This window comes from Melanerpes formicivorus, unplaced genomic scaffold, assembly GCF_026170545.1.
Source record: "Melanerpes formicivorus ecotype bairdi unplaced genomic scaffold, bMelFor1.0.p_v2 SCAF_14, whole genome shotgun sequence".
In the NCBI taxonomy this organism is placed as follows: domain Eukaryota; kingdom Metazoa; phylum Chordata; class Aves; order Piciformes; family Picidae; genus Melanerpes; species Melanerpes formicivorus.
This window is the reverse complement of record NW_027142366.1, coordinates 4,147,201-4,166,270: the sequence shown is the minus strand read 5'-3', so window position 1 is coordinate 4,166,270 and position 19,070 is coordinate 4,147,201. Positions and strand designations below refer to the sequence as shown.

General features: G+C 42.9%; 1 protein-coding gene across 3 annotated transcripts in view; it reads right to left on the bottom strand.

The window, feature by feature from the left end:
- Window positions 1–16,465, bottom strand: part of CARD11 (caspase recruitment domain family member 11) — a 50,950-nt gene extending 34,485 nt beyond the window's left edge. Inside the window, exon 1 of one of the 3 annotated variants that reach the window (XM_068146646.1) lies at window positions 16,296–16,465. In XM_068146646.1, the coding sequence (XP_068002747.1) occupies window positions 16,296–16,308 (13 nt within the window). In that variant the 5' untranslated portion in view covers window positions 16,309–16,465. The other 2 variants (XM_068146648.1, XM_068146647.1) reach the window with 2 other exon arrangements.
- Window positions 16,466–19,070: the final 2,605 nt, after the last annotated feature.

The following is a 19,070-nucleotide window of genomic DNA, read 5'->3' as shown; positions in this document are numbered from 1 at the left end:
ATGGGAGGACTGAGCTCTAGTTTAACAATCTCCACATTCACTCCACAGCTGACAGTAGATGTGTAGGCAACAGGAAAAGGTTACACACCACTCTTGAATACTGTCAGATAATCCCACTCTAATTCTCCATGGCCCAAGAAAGCTCAAAAACAAGATTTCACATAGCAGGCTATGTAACATGGCAGGGAAACGAGACAGAACTTTATGTTAAGAATCCTACAATGAGTCAAAATACACAAAGTGCATCCCTGCCCATGGCAGGGAGGGTGGAGTAGATGATCTCTAAGATTCCTTCCAACCTAAGCCACTTTATGATTCTATGAAATAAGACACCAACTCTCAGATCCTTTGTACAAAGATCAACCTTAACAAGCAACACTGCTCCAAACTCCTGGAAAACAACCCACATGCAAACTGCTTACTCCACTGTACCAGCAGCATGCCTTAGGTGTGATGAGAGCACAGTTCAGTTAAATATCTTTATGCAAAGGTAAAGTAGCTCCCCACCTAGCTCTGTGAAGGCTCCTACATTCATGTTTAACTCTTAATTTCTAAGTGCTGGACCACTGTCCACTCTTCTCAGGCTGATGACCTCTATGATACATATGCTTGTTTTATGTAAATGCACAACTTTACCTACATAGAGCAGATACCTCTACCTTACTCCAGTTTGTGACCTCTTCCTGTTACTTTAAAGTAGACTCTAATTTTAAAGCACAGGCTGGTTTGATTGCAGCTGAAGAATGATATAGATGCTTTACATAACAAATACCTGTAGTCTTTCCTCCTCAGAGTCACTGGAAGAAGTATGCTCCACTCTTAGTCACAGACTGCCATAGTCCTTGATGTTCTTCTCATGGACAAAATCCTCTATCACTGTAATCCTGCTTAAAGCTGCATGAACGTTGCAACCAGTGGAGCACAAAACACAGAAGACAACTGGATGCCATTTGACAAGAAAATGTCTACAATAGATCACAAGTAGCCTGGCTTAGGAAGGACAAAACCTCACCAGGAATCAGGAGGAGCTTGCTGTTTTACTGCTGGAAATCAGTTGTCCTTTCACATGGAAATGGTTCTACTTGTCTTATGAATAGATTTTTCCCACTTATGCTTTCTGGTCACCTCCTGCTCTTCTTCCTCTGTGTCCTCTCTCTTCTTGTACCCGTGTCACAGGACCGTGTCATGTAGCTCCGGAAACATACACCCACCATCCTCTCTCTCTCAAGCTTACTGTCTATATATAGCAGAGAGAAAGGTGCTAGGGGCTGCCTTACTTCCCTTTTCTTTTGAAGGGAGATTGTGGGTAACTTTCAAATATGATACCACTGCAGAGGAAAGTCTTGGAGGAAGTGTTCTCAAAGCCGCAGAAAACCATTTGCTCTGGATAGAGGAGGAGAGACCTGAGAAATACCTCCAGCAAGTCCTCCTCTCCTGCAGATAATGCAGCTGGGTTTCATTAACAGTTCTGTGTGATCAAAGAAACCTGGCTGTAAGGCCTGCAATTAAGAGCAGGAGAGAAACCTCTGGAAATGGAGAGACAATTCACTTTCCACCCTGCAGGAGGGCTCCTTAAGTCACTTCTACAGCAATTTAATGCAAAAGTTGTCTGATTCTTTACTTAACAGGATTGTATTTTATTTCTCTAAGCAGTAACCTCTCTATGACCTTGTCTTTGCTGTCCTGGGGATGAGACAATTCCAAATACTTGGCAATTCTATTTTGCCTGCCCTCTGATCTGAAGATCATCTAGTTCAACTCTCCTGATAAAACACACTTGCCTAGATCAGATTGCACAGGAACATGTCCAGGTGGGTTTTGATAGTCTCCAGAGAAGGAGACTCCACAATCTCTCTGGGCAGCCTGGTCCAGTGTCCTGACCCCCTCACAGTAAAGAAGTTTCTCCTTAAGTTCAAGTGAAACCTCTTGTGTCCTAGGTTGTACCCACTGCCCCTTGTGCTATCACTGGGCTCCACTGAGAAACCCCCAGTCCCATCCTCATGACCTCCACCCTTTAGATATTTATATGCATTGGTAACATCCCCTCTCTGCCCCTTTCTCTTTTACAAGCCAAAGAGCTACAGGTCTCTTAGTCTCTCCTCATAAGAGAGATGCTCCTGTCCCCTAATCATCTTTGTGACCCTCTCTTGGACTCTTTCCAGTAGCTCCCTGTCTCTCTTGATCTGGAAGGCCAGGACACAATACTCTAGCTGCAGCTTCACCAGCACAGAGCTGAGGGGAAGGAGAACCATCCTTCATTCAGCAATCTTCCATTGCTTTCTCCGTAACTAAGTCCATTGCTGTAGCAATAAAGAATAACATTCTGTAGAGCTTTCACGTGGAAAATTTACCCCAGAAGAAGTAACTAAGCATTGGAAGAGATTACAGTCTGGTCCCACCAGGAAACTCTGGTGAGTGCAGCTCATGGTCAATGTGTATTTTTTTGAAAAGATCAAAGAAGCAGTGGAATCATCTAGCAGGAAATCTGCCAGACATCTTCACCTGGATGTGGTTCTCGAGAAGAAGTCAACATAAGGAGAAGTGTGAGAACTTTATTGAATTCTCTGCTGACTGGGGAAAGAAATCTTTGTGACAACAGCCAGTGTGAAACGATGCCAGAATTAGACCCTGTGTCTGTGAGCATCCCAGTCTTTGAGCACAGGCACTGCTGTTAAAGCAGCATCTGCACACAACATCACAAGAGCAAGATGTGCAGCATTACACATACGCAAACCCTGCTGTTTGGGAGAAGACGGTTTTACAGTGCGAAGGGTGGTAACCAACTAAAAGTCAGTGGAGGTTTTGTTTTATGTTCCTAACATGCCTTGAAGCACAACAATTCCTTATGTGCTGTCTGCATTAACTGTAGCTCACAGCACAAAGCGTCACGAGCTAACAACAGAAACATTTGCAGATTGTGCAGAAAAGCCTTGGCTGTATTTGCCTGTGAAGTAAGGTTATATGCAATATCAGCCCCCACATGTGAGGATTGATTCCCCCTGTTTCTCATTCCAACTCAAGGGCACAGCTCATAATTAGGGTCAGATTTTCAAAGAGAACAGGTGGCGTTTAGGCATCAAAATAAATGGGCAGATTTTTGCCAGACCTGCCTCAGAGTGCACGGTAAGGCAGCATAATGAATCACAGAGCTGCTGAGTCTTAAGCACTTTTCAAACTCAGGCCTTTCTTACACACTTCTGTAGAAGCTGGGCTCTTTCAAGAAAGTCTTTTGACAACTGGAGCATTTTTCAAACACCAGGTGTTTGAAATTCAAATACTAAGTGTTTGGAATATGGGTCTGTAAAGTTTAGAGAGGTGCTGAAGGTCTCTTCCAACCTATTATTCTATTCTATTCTATTCTATTCTATTCTATTCTATTCTATTCTATTCTATTCTATTCTATTCTATTCTATTCTATTCCATTCCATTCCATTCCATTCCATTCCATTCCATTCCATTCCATTCCATTCCATTCCATTCCATTCTATTTTTACATGAGTAGGAAAACTGCTCTAAGGAGCACCTATACATGTACCTGAGGAGTATTTAAATTGCTCTGGTTCTCCAGTGTTGTGTAAACTCTCCAGCAGTACATGTTCCAGAGGGAAGAGGGCAGATGCTGTGTGTCAGTGCTTGATTGTGTTAATTCTAACTCTTCTGAGTCCATGAAATAAATATTTTGCTTGGATATCAGGAAAAATGTCTTTGCTGAAAGAGTAGTCAGGCACTGGAACAGGGTGCCCAGGGAGGTGGTGGAACTGCTGTCCCTGGAGGTGTTCAAGAAACATGGCACTTCAGGACACAGTATCATGGTCATGGTGGTGTTGAGTCTACAGTTGGACTTGATGGCCTTAAAGGTCTTTTCCAACCAAACCAGTTCTATGATTCTGTGATGCCATGATTCTAGAACAGGTGATGATAGACACTGCTGATGCATTCACCTCGTGTCAGCTCTGAGCAACCTGATCCAATATGAGGTGACCCTGCCCATGGCAGGGGGGTTGGAACTAGATGATCCTTGAGGTCCCTTCCAACCCTAACAACTGTATGATTCTATGATGTTGTCTCCAAGTGTAATTGAGATTTTAAGAATTAGATGAAATATTGAGCTTTGAACCCTCTGAGACATAATAAGAGAAGGGCTCTTTCCACATGACTAATAATATTTCTTTCTATAAGGAACAAACCCAAAACTGTTTTCCTTGTGCTTAAAAATGAATACAGTGTAGACTCTATGTGAGGCTTTAGGTTAGACTCTGCTTCCACCATTACTTGCCCTATTTATCTTTTTCCCCCCATGCTGGTAAGTTCAGCCTTGCAGAATCCATACTGCTGACTCAGCTAACTGAGCTCATAAAAATCTATTTAAAAAGGGTCCAATGATTTTATTTCCTAATCATAAATATGAAATTTAATTAGCATCTCCCTGCTAACGAAGTCACCACAGAAGACAAGACTGAGGAATTTAGGCTCAGGGATGGAACATCAAGCGTAAAACACAACAACTGTTAGGCAGGAGCCAGTTTAACTCCTGCTTCCCTCCACTCAGGTTATCAGATCTTTTCAGAATTAAGTGCTCTTTTCACATATTTCCCTCTTTGATTGCAAGGCTCTTCTATCTTCTGTGGCAGCAGTCCCTCTAGCATGATACAGCATCGAGTGAAATCCCAAATAACGACAGATAAGGCTCACTCTGGATTAGAAACAGAAGCAATAGAGAGCAAGTGGGATCTGAATTAAAAATCCTATCTTGTTGTAAGCTACCCAGGTCAGCAAGTGTTTCAAATCCTATAAAAGCAATACACCCATCAGCTGAGCAAAGAACTCACATTATTATCCAGGGAACTGCAAACAGCAGAAAGATTAAAGGAAATTTTTTTTTGAAAGGAAGCATATGGAGCATTTTAAAAGCCTCTTTAAAATAGGCAGCATGTCCAGGCTCTCCATCGTTAGCACTCCCAGACTAACATCAGCACTGATGTTGGCATTACTGGGTGGAATTCTCTCCATTGTTGAGTGACCTTTACCATCTTCTCTCCAGTGTTCTTGACAGGACAGGAGCTCTTGAACTGTCTATGCCCAGCCCAGCCTGTGTGAGAGGGTTGCATGAGAACATTTCCCTGCACAGCAGCACAGATGGTTACCTGAGGTGAAGGCAGGGAGAGGTGTTCTGCAACAAAGCTGGTGAGGGGTTTGGAGTACAAGCCCTATGAGGAGAGGCTGAGGGAGCTGGGGTTGCTTAGCCTGGAGAAGAGGAGGCTCAGGGGAGACCTTATTGCTGTCTACAACTACCTGAAGGGAGGTTGTAGACAGGTGGGGGCTGGTCTCTTCTCCCAGGCAACCAGCACCAGAACAAGAGGACACAGTCTCAAGCTGCACCAGGGGAGGTTTAGGATGGATGTTAGGAAGAAATTCTTCATAGAGAGAGTGATTGGCCATTGGAATGGGCTGCTCAGGGAGGTGATGGAGTCACCATCACTGGAGGTGTTTAGGAGGAGACTTGATGGGGTGCTTGGTGGAATGGTTTAGTTGATTAGATAGTGCTGGGTGATAGGTTGGACATGATGATCTCGAAGGTCTCTTCCAACCTGGTCTATTCTATTCTATTCTATTCTATTCTATTCTATTCTATTCTATTCTATTCTATTCTATTCTATTCTATTCTATTCTATTCTATTCTATTCTATTCTATTCTGTTGCTCCATGACATGCCTCAGTGAGAGTGCACAAAATACATCACAGTGGTAAGGACTTGGTGAGAAACGGGCAAGTACCGTGGGAGAGCTCTGAAAGGACTGATGAACTACAGTAACCACAAAACTCTGCTTTCTCCTTCTAGTCACACTGAGATTGTTCATAACAAGTTAGTGTGGGAGGAAGTGTTCACAAGACCTGTCCTGAGAGGCAGTAATAATTAATAATTCCTGGATGGCTAGAAAAGCTTTTGGTTGCTTCAGTGACAACATTCTCTAGGGTAAAAAGGGCTTGGTTAGTTAAGGGTGGGAAGCTTTTGAATTCTTGTACACTTCCTGATGTGACTTGAAAGATGGAAATCCAAGAATGTGGTCACAGCATTATAAAAGCTTTGCAATGTGACAAAACCAGGTCTTCTTCATTACCAGTAATGGAAAGCAGACGTTATACATCAAGCAATGTTCTATATAGCAAGCCAGGAGCAATTTGGGAACAGTGCAGCTTTCTTGGATGCTGTCAGACTAATTTTGTCTTGATGATCTCATAATGCTTTAAAATTACTGTTCAGTTTTCAAGACAGCCTCTGGTGTGTGCAGCAGCATATCCACACTAGTTGTAAGGATCAGCAGAGCAAATAAATGATGTTCACACACCCACATTGCCAAATCCAAGGGCACAGCCTACAGGTCCTGACGATCAGCTGTGCTGCTATACCTAGAGCACCTCCTTCCATCTCTCATCTGAAAGTCTCCTACTGGAAGCAGCAGCCTATAGTCTGATGAAAAGCAGCCAGAGGCCTCTTTAGGAACAGTTCACATTCTAGATTCTGTTTTTACTTTCCTCTTTGCAAGCAGCAGGAAAAATGCTGGTTTGGAGAAAGTAAAAATATGGAAGGAGAACCATACACCTCATTTGGACATCCTGACCATTTCCTTCCCCTGCAGTCAGCCCTTTCTTGTTTGGTATCCCTGCCTGCTTGGCAGTAAGGAAACTATGAGAAGGAAAGAAGCTATGAGAAGGAAGGAAGGAAGGAAGCTATGAAAAGGAAGGAAGGAATCTATGAGAAGGAAGGAAGGAAAGCTATGAGAAGGAAGGAAGCTATGAGAAGGAAGGAAGGAAAGCTATGAGAAGGAAGGAAGCTATGAGAAGGAAGGAAGGAAAGCTATGAGAAGGAAGGAAGCTATGAAAAGGAAGGAAGGAATCTATGATAAGGAAGGATGGAAAGCTATGAGAAGGAAGGAAGCTATGAGAAGGAAGGAAGGAAGCTATGAGAAGGAAGGAAGGAAAGCTATGAGAAGGAAGGAAGGAAAGCTATGAGAAGGAAGGAAGCTATGAGAAGGAAGGAAGGAAAGCTATGAGAAGGAAGGAAGCTATGAGAAGGAAGGAAGGAAAGCTATGAGAAGGAAGGAAGGAAAGCTATGAGAAGGAAGGAAGCTATGAGAAGGAAGGAAGGAAAGCTATGAGAAGGAAGGAAGCTATGAGAAGGAAGGAAGCTATGAGAAGGAAGGATGGAAAGCTATGAGAAGGAAGGAAGCTATGAGAAGGAAGGAAGCTATGAGAAGGAAGGCTGGTTTTTCACCTTTCCTAATCCTCTTGTTCTTTGTCTTTTAAAATATATTTAATATATAAAAATGAATGGTTAAAAAACAAGTCACAAAGAGCCCAATTTACCTATGTCCTGCTTTCAAAAGTGATAAATATCCACAGGAGCCTTTGTTCTCAGTAACAGACAGGAGATTAAGGATTCAGTTATGACAACTTTGGGAGTTTAACAACTTTTGGAAATCATAAGAAGAGTCCTTAGCCTAATCCTGGCTGCTTGTTCCTGCTTCTCAGGGCAGGAAGGTGGTCCAGTGGTTAAGTTTCAGCTGGATCAATTTCTTCACCCAGCTCACCACATTACTCTGCAAATGCTTGTGTCAACAGGCCACAAAGGTAGTGCAAAAGCAGCAAGTGGCCAAAGCCAGCTCTTCAGCAGGGCAGCTGCTAGATGGGCAGCTGCTAGATGTGCAGCCACAGAAGCTGGAACTGTGCAGGCGTTTTTGGAATGCTGTCCCACATGACTCAGTGAGTCAGCAGTTACAGTGAATCTGAAAGGAAAACAGAGATGCTGCAACGTTCAGACACTGCTTCCTAGAACCATCCCACAAAGTTCACAATTTGTTTAGTCACTAGAAACAGAAATCTTCTCAGAAAAATAAAGTTCAGCCAAGTTTTACAATCAAACTTTACAAAGCATTTGCTGGAGCAAGTTGAAATCTGACCTAAAAGGAAATAAGTAGAAGAAACAAGAAATGTCTTTTAGTAACAGAATTTAGCCACTTTCTCTCCTCTGTTAACCTTTACTCAAAATGCAAGGCCAAAAATGTCTGAAGTCACAATCAATTTTTATTTTGCCCAGCTTCATGTCTATCAGGAGAATTTTATACTGCTGTCAGCCCCAACCCTGAGGTGTTCTTGCCAAGACTGACTTGGGAAACACTGGGCATTTCATTAGAGGCTGGTGGGTGAGGTGAATGGCAGAGCTGAGGTGAGCTGAGTGAGGACTAACAACAGTCTTCAAACAAGTGAAATGCAGAGTCCCTTTTGTCTTCAGCAGAGTGGTGACATTTGCCTCTGTGAATCAGACTTATCCCAGTTTAAATGTCTTTGTTGCTTTCTAATATTTATAATATCACCCACTCTAGCAAATAAAAAGAATGAAACTTTCTCACTCCACAGTCTGAGGAGATGAATTGTATAATTCTGGTATAGTTTCAAAGAGTAAAGCAAGTTGAAAGCTATAGCTCAATGCTCCTTTTGCATTCTCATATGCACTTAGCCACAAGCAATACCATTCCTTTTCAGGAGAGAATGGTCCATCTGGTGACTCATAACCTGCATCCAGCCTTCAGAAGGCATTTATTCAGTTCACTGTTTTTCTCTGGAGGAAATGAGGATTGGTGGTTTGGGCAGCAGATACCTGCATGTCTCCTCTTGGACTTGTTCACAGCAGAACAAATTTCTGGTCCGAGACTACAGGGTTCACTGCCTCCACATGAGTGGTGGAGGAAGGTGAGGAGCAGCCCACTTCTAGACACGTAGGGTGTAACACAGAGTGCCAGGATGTGGCATTGCACAGCCCACAGAGTCTGATTCTCTGATCTAACTCTTTACAGCAGCTCTACATATAGTACCAAAGGATCAATTTCAGACCAAGCTGTCTGCAACAAAGCACAACAACCTGAACAACCTGAACTGCTACAGCCAGAGCTATGTGTTAAGCATCTCCACAACACAAAAGAAGTGGAAGAATGTCCCAGATGAAAATGTGCCTTTGTCAGTGAGGTCTAGAAACCTTGCTAAAGCAAAGTAGCCTCTCTGCCTTTCCTCTGGGTTTTGTGTTGTTTTTATTTGTGTGTGTGTGTGTGTTTTGTTGTTGTTGGGTTTGTTTGTTTGTTTGTGGGGTTTTTTTTTTGTTTGTTTTGGTTTGTTTTTGTCATTTGCTGTGCTTGATGCATTGACTCATTTCCCTTAGGTTCAGTCACAAACTGGAGGTGGCATTTACCTTGGGTTCTAAAGTATGCTGTATGGAGAGAAGGTTGTTAATTAGCCACTCACCTGATGACACTACCGTGTATGGGATGGCAATGAGAACCAGAGAGGAAGAGGAAAGGAGATACTAAACAAGTTGTATTGTGTCTGAACATTTAACAGAATGAGAATTAACCAGGTTGGAAAAGACCTCAGAGATCATCAAGTCCAACCTCTCATCCAACACCACCTGATCAACTAAACCATGCCACTGAGTGCTTCATTCAGTCTCTTCTTAAACACCTCCAGGGATGGGGACTCCACCACCTCCCTGGGCAGCACATTCCAATGGCCAATTACTCTTTCTGGGAAGAACTTCTTTCTAACATCCAGCCTAAACCTCCCCTGGCATAGCTTGAGACTGTGTCCTCTTGTTCTGGTGCTGGGTGCCTGGGAGAAGAGGCCAACCCCCACCTGGCTACAACCTCCCTTCAGGGAGTTGTAGAGAGCAAGAAGGTCTCTCCTGAGCCTCCTCTTCTCCAGGCTAAGCAACCCCAGCTCCCTCAGCCTCTCCTCATAGGGCTGAGGTATTTTCGTGTCCCAACGAGTTGTAAATGAAAGCCACCTGCATCTAATGGCAAACTCAAGACAAACAAAAGTCAGACTGAAGGTAGAGAGATGTTCTGCAAGGACCAAAATAACAGTAACAAACCACCTTCTGCCTTTTCTCGTGTTCTTTCCTCACAGTAGTTGAATGTTCACATTTTCTTCGCTGTTCCATCCCTTTGTGCAGAGACTCTGCTCAGGTCTGTGCTGATGGCATTAACTATTTAACAATATTTCCCAAACTAGCCTGCTCAAATAGCTTGGATTAACACACTATTACAGTGATGCAACTGCAATAAGTTTGCCTTTTTCTTCACTGCAGAAAGTTCTCACGTGTGTCAGGAAGCTTGTCATTGTTAGAGCCTCCAATGTGTCTGTCCAATTCAGTCTTAGCATTTTCCAGTTGTTCTCTGCAGGTGAAATAGTTCAGTCCTTCCTGATACCATCTTCTCACATAGCTTCTAAAGTAACTAGAGAGCCAAACCATCCTCTTCCAGGTGTGCAAGCCTGGTGGTTCAGCCAGCCAGTGAAAGTGTTGCTGTCAATAGCCTTTAATCCAGCAAAACCGCCTGGATACTGCTTTCACTATGAATACAGGCAAGCCACAAAAACACCATCCTGTAGCATAACACTCCATATGAAAATGCCCAAGAATCACTTTTCCTTCAGACCACAGACTGACAGATTAAAAAAACAACTGATTCAGTGTTTCCAGCCTTACAGGAAATGTAATACTCCTTCACTTGTTTCTAACAACTAAACCAGAAGAAAACCACACTCTTGTCTGTCCTATACTCAAAAGCTGAACTGTGTTTTGTTTCATACAGCACTGATATCTTTCATGGTATAAAGTAAGAGAATAAAAGATGGATGGAGCTTAAACCTTCTACCATAAAACATGTTAGTCTTGGGCCTTCCTGAAAATATCTAGCTAGAAATACATGAGTATGAAAGGATGAAGCACACCCAAACCCTTCAACAATTAAACACAGAGAAGTATTCCTCCCCTCAACTACAAAAAAACCAGAGCTGACTTTCAGACTTGTTTTGGTAGGAACTGTGAAGAGTAGGGAAGAGTCTTATCTTAAGCTTGCATTTTTTTTATCCAGAAGAAAATGAGCTCAGCAATAGTAACAAAGGTGGAAAAGAAATTAAGGGGGTTTCTAATTTTAGTCAGTGAAATTAGTGTGATGGCCTCACTAACTATGTCGTTCCAAACTACAGAATGGCAGCTACCCTGCCATGGGGCTCAGGGACACAGTTTAGTAGTGGACTTGGCAGTGATGGATTAACAATTGGGCTCAGTGATCCTAAGGGTCTTGTCCAAACTAAACAATTCTCTGTTTCAGCAAAAGCCCAGAGACAGAGATGCAGGCAGCAGCAGCTGGACAGACACTGTGACTTGTTCTGGTAAAAGACTGGGATGCACCAGTGGACTAGGGAGAAGATCCATGGAAAGGTGCAAGTGGAGAGGAAGTGTTCTTTTAAACACAGACCTGATGCAACAGAGCAGTTTGGTCAGTGAATGGCAAATGTCACTTGTATTTTCACTGAGATGTTAAAAGCCAAGTGTCTCCAAATGATCTTGTGGATGTGATAACCTTTCAGTTCACGATCAAGGATAAAAATTCAATCACCACTCACACTGTAGTTTGGAAATGAAGTGCACTTGGTGTAATACTAGAAAAAGAATTGAAGCAACCTTCAGGTGTTTTAATCCCAGTTTGCTCAGGATCCAGAATTCCCATAGGCAAACGTTCCAAACATTTCTTTAATGGTGTTTCAAACCCTGAAGGAGCTTGCTTTTGTGCTCAGATATATTAAAGTGTGCACCAACCTATTAAACACACTCTTACTGATTTCAAATAGGAGCACAGCTAGATTGGAAATGTTTATACACATATAGAGCTGTAAAAAATGAAGTGGAAACAATCCATTAACTGCTAATGATAAGCATATACATACTGCTAGCATACTGCTAGTATTCAAGTGGAAGAAAATCCATCTCCCATTTTAAACAAAACCTCAGATTTACTCTTCAGCCCCTCAATTACAACCTGAGCAACATTTGCCAGCAAACAGCCAGTGCTCAGGAGGCAAGTGGGAATCCTTCCCTTGGTTACACTGAAGCTCCGTTCCTCCCCTGAACTACAAAAAAACCAGAGCTGACTTTCAGATTTGGGCAAATAACAAGTATCTTTGTGTAAGGCCAAACTGGCCTCAGGGACCAGAACAAACGTATCTGTTAATGCTACACGATGTTTCTTTGCACAGACAAATTCACTGAGGCAACAATTACTACAAATAACATCACACACAGAGCTGTACATCCATTCATTCTTCTGACAAAATCAGAATGTTACAGCATTTTGTTTGGCATTTCTGATAGATTTCCACTGAGATTTGACAGATTTCTCTTCCCCTCTTGAGCTGCTAAACAGACTCACTGAAGTAGACAGCATTAGAAAGTAATGCCCCATCCAGCACTGAGGATAAAATAGGTTTTGCAGGACTAACATAAGAAGAATATTTTTTCTTGCTACACATTCACCAGTGACAGGAGGCAAGGCACAACATGTTGCCAACTTTTGGTGTTGTTAGCAAAGTGTTTTTATGAGCTCTGAAAAAGAAAAAGTAAACCCCTGTGTGTTTGCCTTTTGTATGAAAAAAACAAAAGCTTTACCCTCTGGTAAAATGTTAAACACCACCCCCCCCCCCCCCCCCCCCGTGGATCATTAAGCTTGTGAATTCGTGGTACTCACAAACTGTCAACTATTCCTAGAGTCTAAATATTTGGTAGAGGATTATGAAGGAAGAGAGGTCTTCAAAACGAAAGTTCAGAAAAGACCTTTATGTTTAACTAAAGTTAATGTGAAAACCTCCAGCCAAGAAGTAATCTGCAACCCACAGCTGAGCCAGGCTGGGATGGGGCATATGGCAGACCTGCTGGTTTGTCAAATTGCACTTTAAACACCCAGGCACTGTCTTGTTCTCTTGCCTGAGAGGAGCAAAAGTGAGAGGGCAATAGAGGGAGAGAATAGTGACTAAAGAAGTAGAGGGAAAGAAGCTTTTATCACTCTTTGGATACATGCCATGGAGACCAATTATGTGCATTTGACAGCATCCATTGTAATTCCAGAGTCCTTGAACAAATCACAAGCAGAAAGGTTACCTTCCTCAAAAAGTTAATTGCCATGAAATAAATGACCCAGACTAGGGGGTGAAGGCAGCACTTTAGAGAGAGTTTGGGGGAAGGCAGGAACTAGAGAATCTTACTACATGCATACCTGAGAAACCCCCCCATCACTTCTTATGAACAAGGAATTGCAGATTCACTGCAGCTGCTGCATTCTCAGCAAAGCAGACAGTGTTCTGAGAATGCAAATCCTGCAGACAGCAGTGACGAGAGAGCCAAGACTGATATCAGAGCAAAACTTAACTAAACTTGGTGAAGTTTCTGGCTTTACCCTCCAGTTTGAATGTCACAAGACCTGATCCTGTATTCTTTGTTCTTGAAAGTTTAGATAGCTGTGGTGGCTACTTTTACAAAGAAAGCTGCCATGGGCCAAGTTCCACCATCAGCTAGAGAACCTTAATGACCACATCCAAGTGAAACATTCATATTTCATAACAGATGTATTTCAATATCAAAAAGAGAGTTGAGACATCTGCTAAAAAGTAGGCAGCCTGTTCTGTCTTGGATAGTATAGGCATAAGAGTGGGGGAAATAAAGATCTCTATAAATCTCATCCTCTGTGAGACATTCCTCCATATAACTGGTTACAAGTGTCACCAAGGAACAGTATATAAATCAAGGTCTTGGGGCATATCACAGTCAGATTTCTTTGGCATATCTCAATTATTTGGGATGCATCCTTCTGGAAAAGGTTCACATTGCCTTTAATTTTAAGAGATGGATGCAGTCAGATGGTTCTCTTCTCACCCATGCCGAGTTTGTTTTCCTTGTAGCTCAAAGCTAAATCTGACTGGAAGTAACTATTCATATCAGGACAGGGAGTCAAACGTGGTTCTGAATTTCTCTTCTGGGTCTGGCCCTCTCAATATAGCAGCTTGCTGGGTAGGATGGAGAATGTCCAGCCTCTTTCCATCTGAAATTTCTCCTCTGCCAGACACATGGCTCAAAAACTAGACACACACACACAAAACATTTCTGGCTCTAGGTCCCCTTGCAGCTGACACAACCCAACTTTGACAATGCCCATTTTTAACTCAACATACAGCAAACTGTCATGATGAAAAAAGAAAAAGGAGGGAGGAAGGGAGAGAGAGAAAGAAGAGATGTTGTCTCAGCCAATTTATTTCTGGGAGCCATCAAGACCTTACAAAAAGAACGAGTGGTAGGGACATGGAATACTGAAGCAAACAAAGCAGAAAATCATCATACAAGATTTGCAAGATGACTAAAAGGAACACAGGTACTTTTCACAGCACAAGATGAGTTGTAACAGAGTAAGAAGGAGTCATATTAGACCTGTATGTGTAAAATGAACAGCTCTTATTTTATTATTCTAGGCTTGTGGACTTTTCAAATATCCAAAAGACAAAGATATTTTAATGTACCTACTTCTGTATTCAGAAGAGAATGCTGCCAGCTCAAAGGCCACAGTTTGCCAGCTCTGAATCAGAAAGGATACATTATAATTGCAAACATAAAATTCAAACTCCTTTCACTCATAAGGAGATGGACAATTTGAGGGAGGAGGACAGATCTCTTAGAGAATTCTCCCACATAATAATTCTCCTATTAATGCAGCTGAGTTTAATAAGTGATCCTTATTCAGTTCCCAAAAGCCCACATCAGAGCCTCCCTAGAAATAAATCTTTGGTCTCAACAGTCCTGCTTAAGAAGGTGAAGCTGAAAGGCTTCATGAAACAAATATACTTATTTGTCATATTTGGCTCAAAGCTTACAAACTTCAACAAGGAATAATACCACATATTGTCCTTTGATGCAGCTTTTAGACATGCCTGATGGTGGTGACTCACCAGTGTATCTAGCATAATAGGAAGGAGCTGTTTTCAGATTCTAGAAGCAAAGTAACTCCAACTACAGCATTAGAGTTGAGAACCTCTGTCTCTGAGATGTGAAATCCCATAGGAACCAACAGGACAAAAACTATGCCAGTGCAAGGCCAGAAGTTCTGCTGTAGGGCAGGAAGCTTAAAACTTTCTTAAGTTTAGCAAAAAGGCTTATCACAGTATCACCAAGGTTGGAAGAGACCTCAAACTAGAACTACTTTTACAGCTTTGCAAAGACATTATGGATTGTGCTCTCCTCTTTCTTGTTTTCATTTTCCTTCAGTCCCATCAGTAAGCTCTTACGCTTCTGCAGCCTGTGTATTCTACAAAGGGAAGAGGAGCTGAGACTGCAATACTTCCTCCAGCTCCCCTACAGGTACTCAGTGGGGTTGCTAAGACAGAGGAGAGTAAGACCATCTGCATTAGTAGTTCCTCCCAATGTGAATGCAAAATCAAGAGGAAGCTGTGGTGTGTTAGAGGTGTTAGAAAATTCTCTTTGTGAGACAGAAAGAAAGAGACCAAACATGAATCTGAGAACTGCAAGGAAGTTGTGCAAATGTAAAAGTCCTTTATTTAGGGATGCATCCCCAAACCTGCAAGTATGCAAATCCTACACACATAAGGGGCAGGCAGAAAAGCAGCAAGGATGATTCAGTGGAGAGGCAACACCACTGAGTGTGCAGAATGAACTCTGCAGGGCAGCAACGTATGCTGTAGGCATGAGAAACTGGATGGAGCAGGAAGTAGCAGTGTGTGTAAGAAGTGGGAAAGAGGAACACAAGACAGAGAAGGAACTGACAGAGAGGAAGGAGAGAGATTAAGAATGTGGGTGAGGATATACAGTCTATTGCACAGGCAAGAAAGAGAAGGTGGAAGGAAAGCAAAGGAATGGACTAGGGAAACATTTGTCACCTAGAAAATGTACTTGATGAAAACCAGGCTTAAAACAATGATGAAAAATATAAGAAGAAATACATTAGGGTTGAGAAATGAGAAAAGGAGAGCAAATTAAAAGAGGGAAAAAATTATTAGTTAACAGAAACCATAAATTCCCAGTGAAGATTTAAAGAAAAAGCTAGGGCTAGAACCAGAAATTCCCTAGATACCAGAGCCGATGATCAGTGCTTTCATCTCCCACTCTGGGTCTCCATTTCAGCTCCTTCCCGGTGCACACTGTCCCTGAGAACACTTCTGAACCTCCAGCTACAGGCTGTTTGTCTCGCTGAACCCTGAGCTCCATGTACCCATGCGTGCAAAGTACAGAGAAACCTGGTGAGGGCAAACAGGGTGCAAGCACAATCATTTTCAAAGAAGCCCACTCTTTAAAATGAACACCAAAAAAAAAAAAAGGTGAAAGGTGAAAGTGGAACTTGGAGTGATTAGACTTGAGTGCTGTCCTACCCAGCAGTGAGGTGGAGCTGATTCGACAGCTGCTTCCTTACCTTGGGTGCTCATGAGTGACTGCGCTGTCTTGCTGCAGCTGCTGCAGGCTGAAACTCTCTATGTTGCCTCCATGCAATTGTCAGAATCTCTCCAGGAGTCTCAGCAAAGTTATTTGTGCTCTGCAGCCGTTGAAAAGGAAAGGAAACAGAAGGAGCAAAAGTCTAAGGAGAATCAGGAATGAAGGAAGCAAGTGCACTGGTGTCAGAATGTGCAAAGAGCCACACAGAAAGTAAGAAAAAGTGTGTCAGAGACTGGGAGGGGCGGAGAAGGAAAATGCAAAGATCTGACAGGAAACCAGACCATAAATCTGCTTAGGGTTTAAAAAAAACCCTCATTTCTGCTCCCTAACGATTCAGCCTGTTTGCAAATGACTCTGCACACAGGTGACAGCAGAGCCTGAAGTACCACTGTAAGCTAATAGAGAGACACATTTGCTTCTACCCCAGAAGAGCAGCGGGCAGAGGCGGCACCAGCGCAAGTGCCTGGCTTGGGCAGAAAAACTAGGCAGCTTCCACTGCCTCACATCTAGTTCTCCAGACTTTTAGTGAATGTTTCCCTCAGGCAAAAGGTGACATGCCTTGCTGGTGCTGTGCCTCACTAGACACAGAGCGGCAGCCCTTGCTTCTCAGTGCACACACCAGCTAGAAAGCGAACAGGAAAGGAAAAAGAACAAAGGGGCTGAACAAAACAGTTTCAAGAACAACAGTTCCAGGCAGAAGGAGTTCTGGGTTTTCCCAAGGTTTCAAAGGCTTATCAAGAAAACATCTGTTATATTCATAGCTGCTTTTGATAAAAAAACTAGTCAACAAGGTTTCCTTTATGCAAGCATTAGATTATTTTGCAGTTGAATGATACTTTAAACAATGTATTTTCCAAAGGCAGTCTCTGCAGTATCTTGCATTGTTTTAGTGCTGGACTCCAGGCTTAAGGCCACACATGGAAATCCAACCATTGGTCTTACTGAGGATGTTTACCTGTTAGGCTGCCACTAAAAGCCTCCCTCCACAGGTAAGCAATGGAGAGCAAAACCAGTCAGTCCTCACTCTCACTATTCACCCAGTCCTGCAGGACCTGGAGTCAGCACCAGTGCTAGGAACACCCTTCAGTGCTGCTGCCATCTTGCTGAGGATCCTCAGCCTGAATCAGTTGCATGATGTGCAGCTTTTGTTCTGCTTTTTCCCATTCCACCCCCAGGAGGAATAAAAAGGCACAGATATTGCTCTGTTTCCAGTGCTCTTCAGGCTTTACTGTTTGCACTGGGTAGGCACACACAAGTGAAGCCTCATTGGAGTCAGCAATAAGTCCTGGACATGGAAGAATCTAAGGAAAGACCTCGTGATGGACATGTGTGTAATAGGGATGCATATTTGCAAGGGTAGTTTAGCTAGAAGAAAGCTGCTATGTATACATATGTGAGGGTCATCTAGTCCACCCTCCCTGCCGTCAGCAGGGATATCTTCAGTTAGAGCAGGTTACTCAGAGCCCCATCAAGCCTGATCTTGAATGTCTTCAGGGATGGTGCTTCCACCACCTACCTGGGCAACCTGTTCTAGTGTTCCACCATCATTGTAGTAAAGAACTTTTCCCTTATGTCCAAACAACTTCTTCCTAATGTCCAAAAGCAGACACACTAGGAAGTGACCAATGACAGATCATTTAGGAATGTGGAAAGGGAAAAATCACAGTAATGGCAAAGAAATGAGAGAATGAGAAAGGGAAAACTAGTTAGAGAATAAAGGAAAACACAATGAATGGAAGGTAAGTGTAAAAGCACAGTGGAAAAACTATCAAAGGATATAGCAGCATCAAAGGCAACAGAGTGGAGGAAGTGAGATGATAAAGTGAAAATAAGAAACATAAAGGAGAAAATGCATGGCTCAAAGTGTCAGTACAATAGCACTCCAAAGTGTTCTTACCAAAATGAACCTTGTGAAAATCATGAGGGAGCAGAATATATTTCAGGCAGCAAACTGTGTGGGGCAGCTTTGCTCTAGCTCTCCCTTATTGATGTATAATTTCACGTGTTTGCACCTGTACCTGGACTGGTGAGGGTCTAAGCTTAGTCATAAGGATGACATTGAAAGGGAAGGGATTTCAATTCCCTAAATCAAGACCTCAAGGAAGGAATTTCTGTTTCCCACCAAGCAATGCCCCTACCAGTTCTTTTCCAGTGAGGACTGCATTGTCATGTGCTGCTCGGATTCTTGGGCAACTTTACCAAAATTCCCCTTTGCACAAACTTGTGAGCACCATGTGGCAAGATGCAGGAAGGCTTCCTGCTCTGAGCAGCCCAAAACCTCTTCATGTGACAGCTGCATGGGTGCTGCTGAAAGGCAGCAATACTTGGGAGAAAAACTGAAATGTACTTACAAGAATTGTGGCCCACAATTATTCCATCAAACCCAGTATGTGCCAAGCTTTCTTCTGCTTTCACAGAGGAAGCTGATTTGTGCATGCAACAGAGGAATCATTTTAAGAACAACCAGAGAAATTAGCCCCACTGGCAGGAGGCTTTCTGGCTTCGCTTTGATTTAAAACCCACAGATCTTCCACACACAGTTCCTACCCTGAAAAGACAAAATGTGCTAGAAAGTCAGGTCAAAATTCACCAGGTCTCATTGTAGCTTTCTCCTTCTGTCCTCAATTTCTTCAGGAAAAAGGGTATCAGACAGTGCTGCTCTCTGGAGCTAAGCAAGGTAGGAGGGGAGATCTTATTGCTGTCTACAACTACCCGAAGGGAGGTTGTAGCCAGGAGGGGGTACATGGTCTAGTAG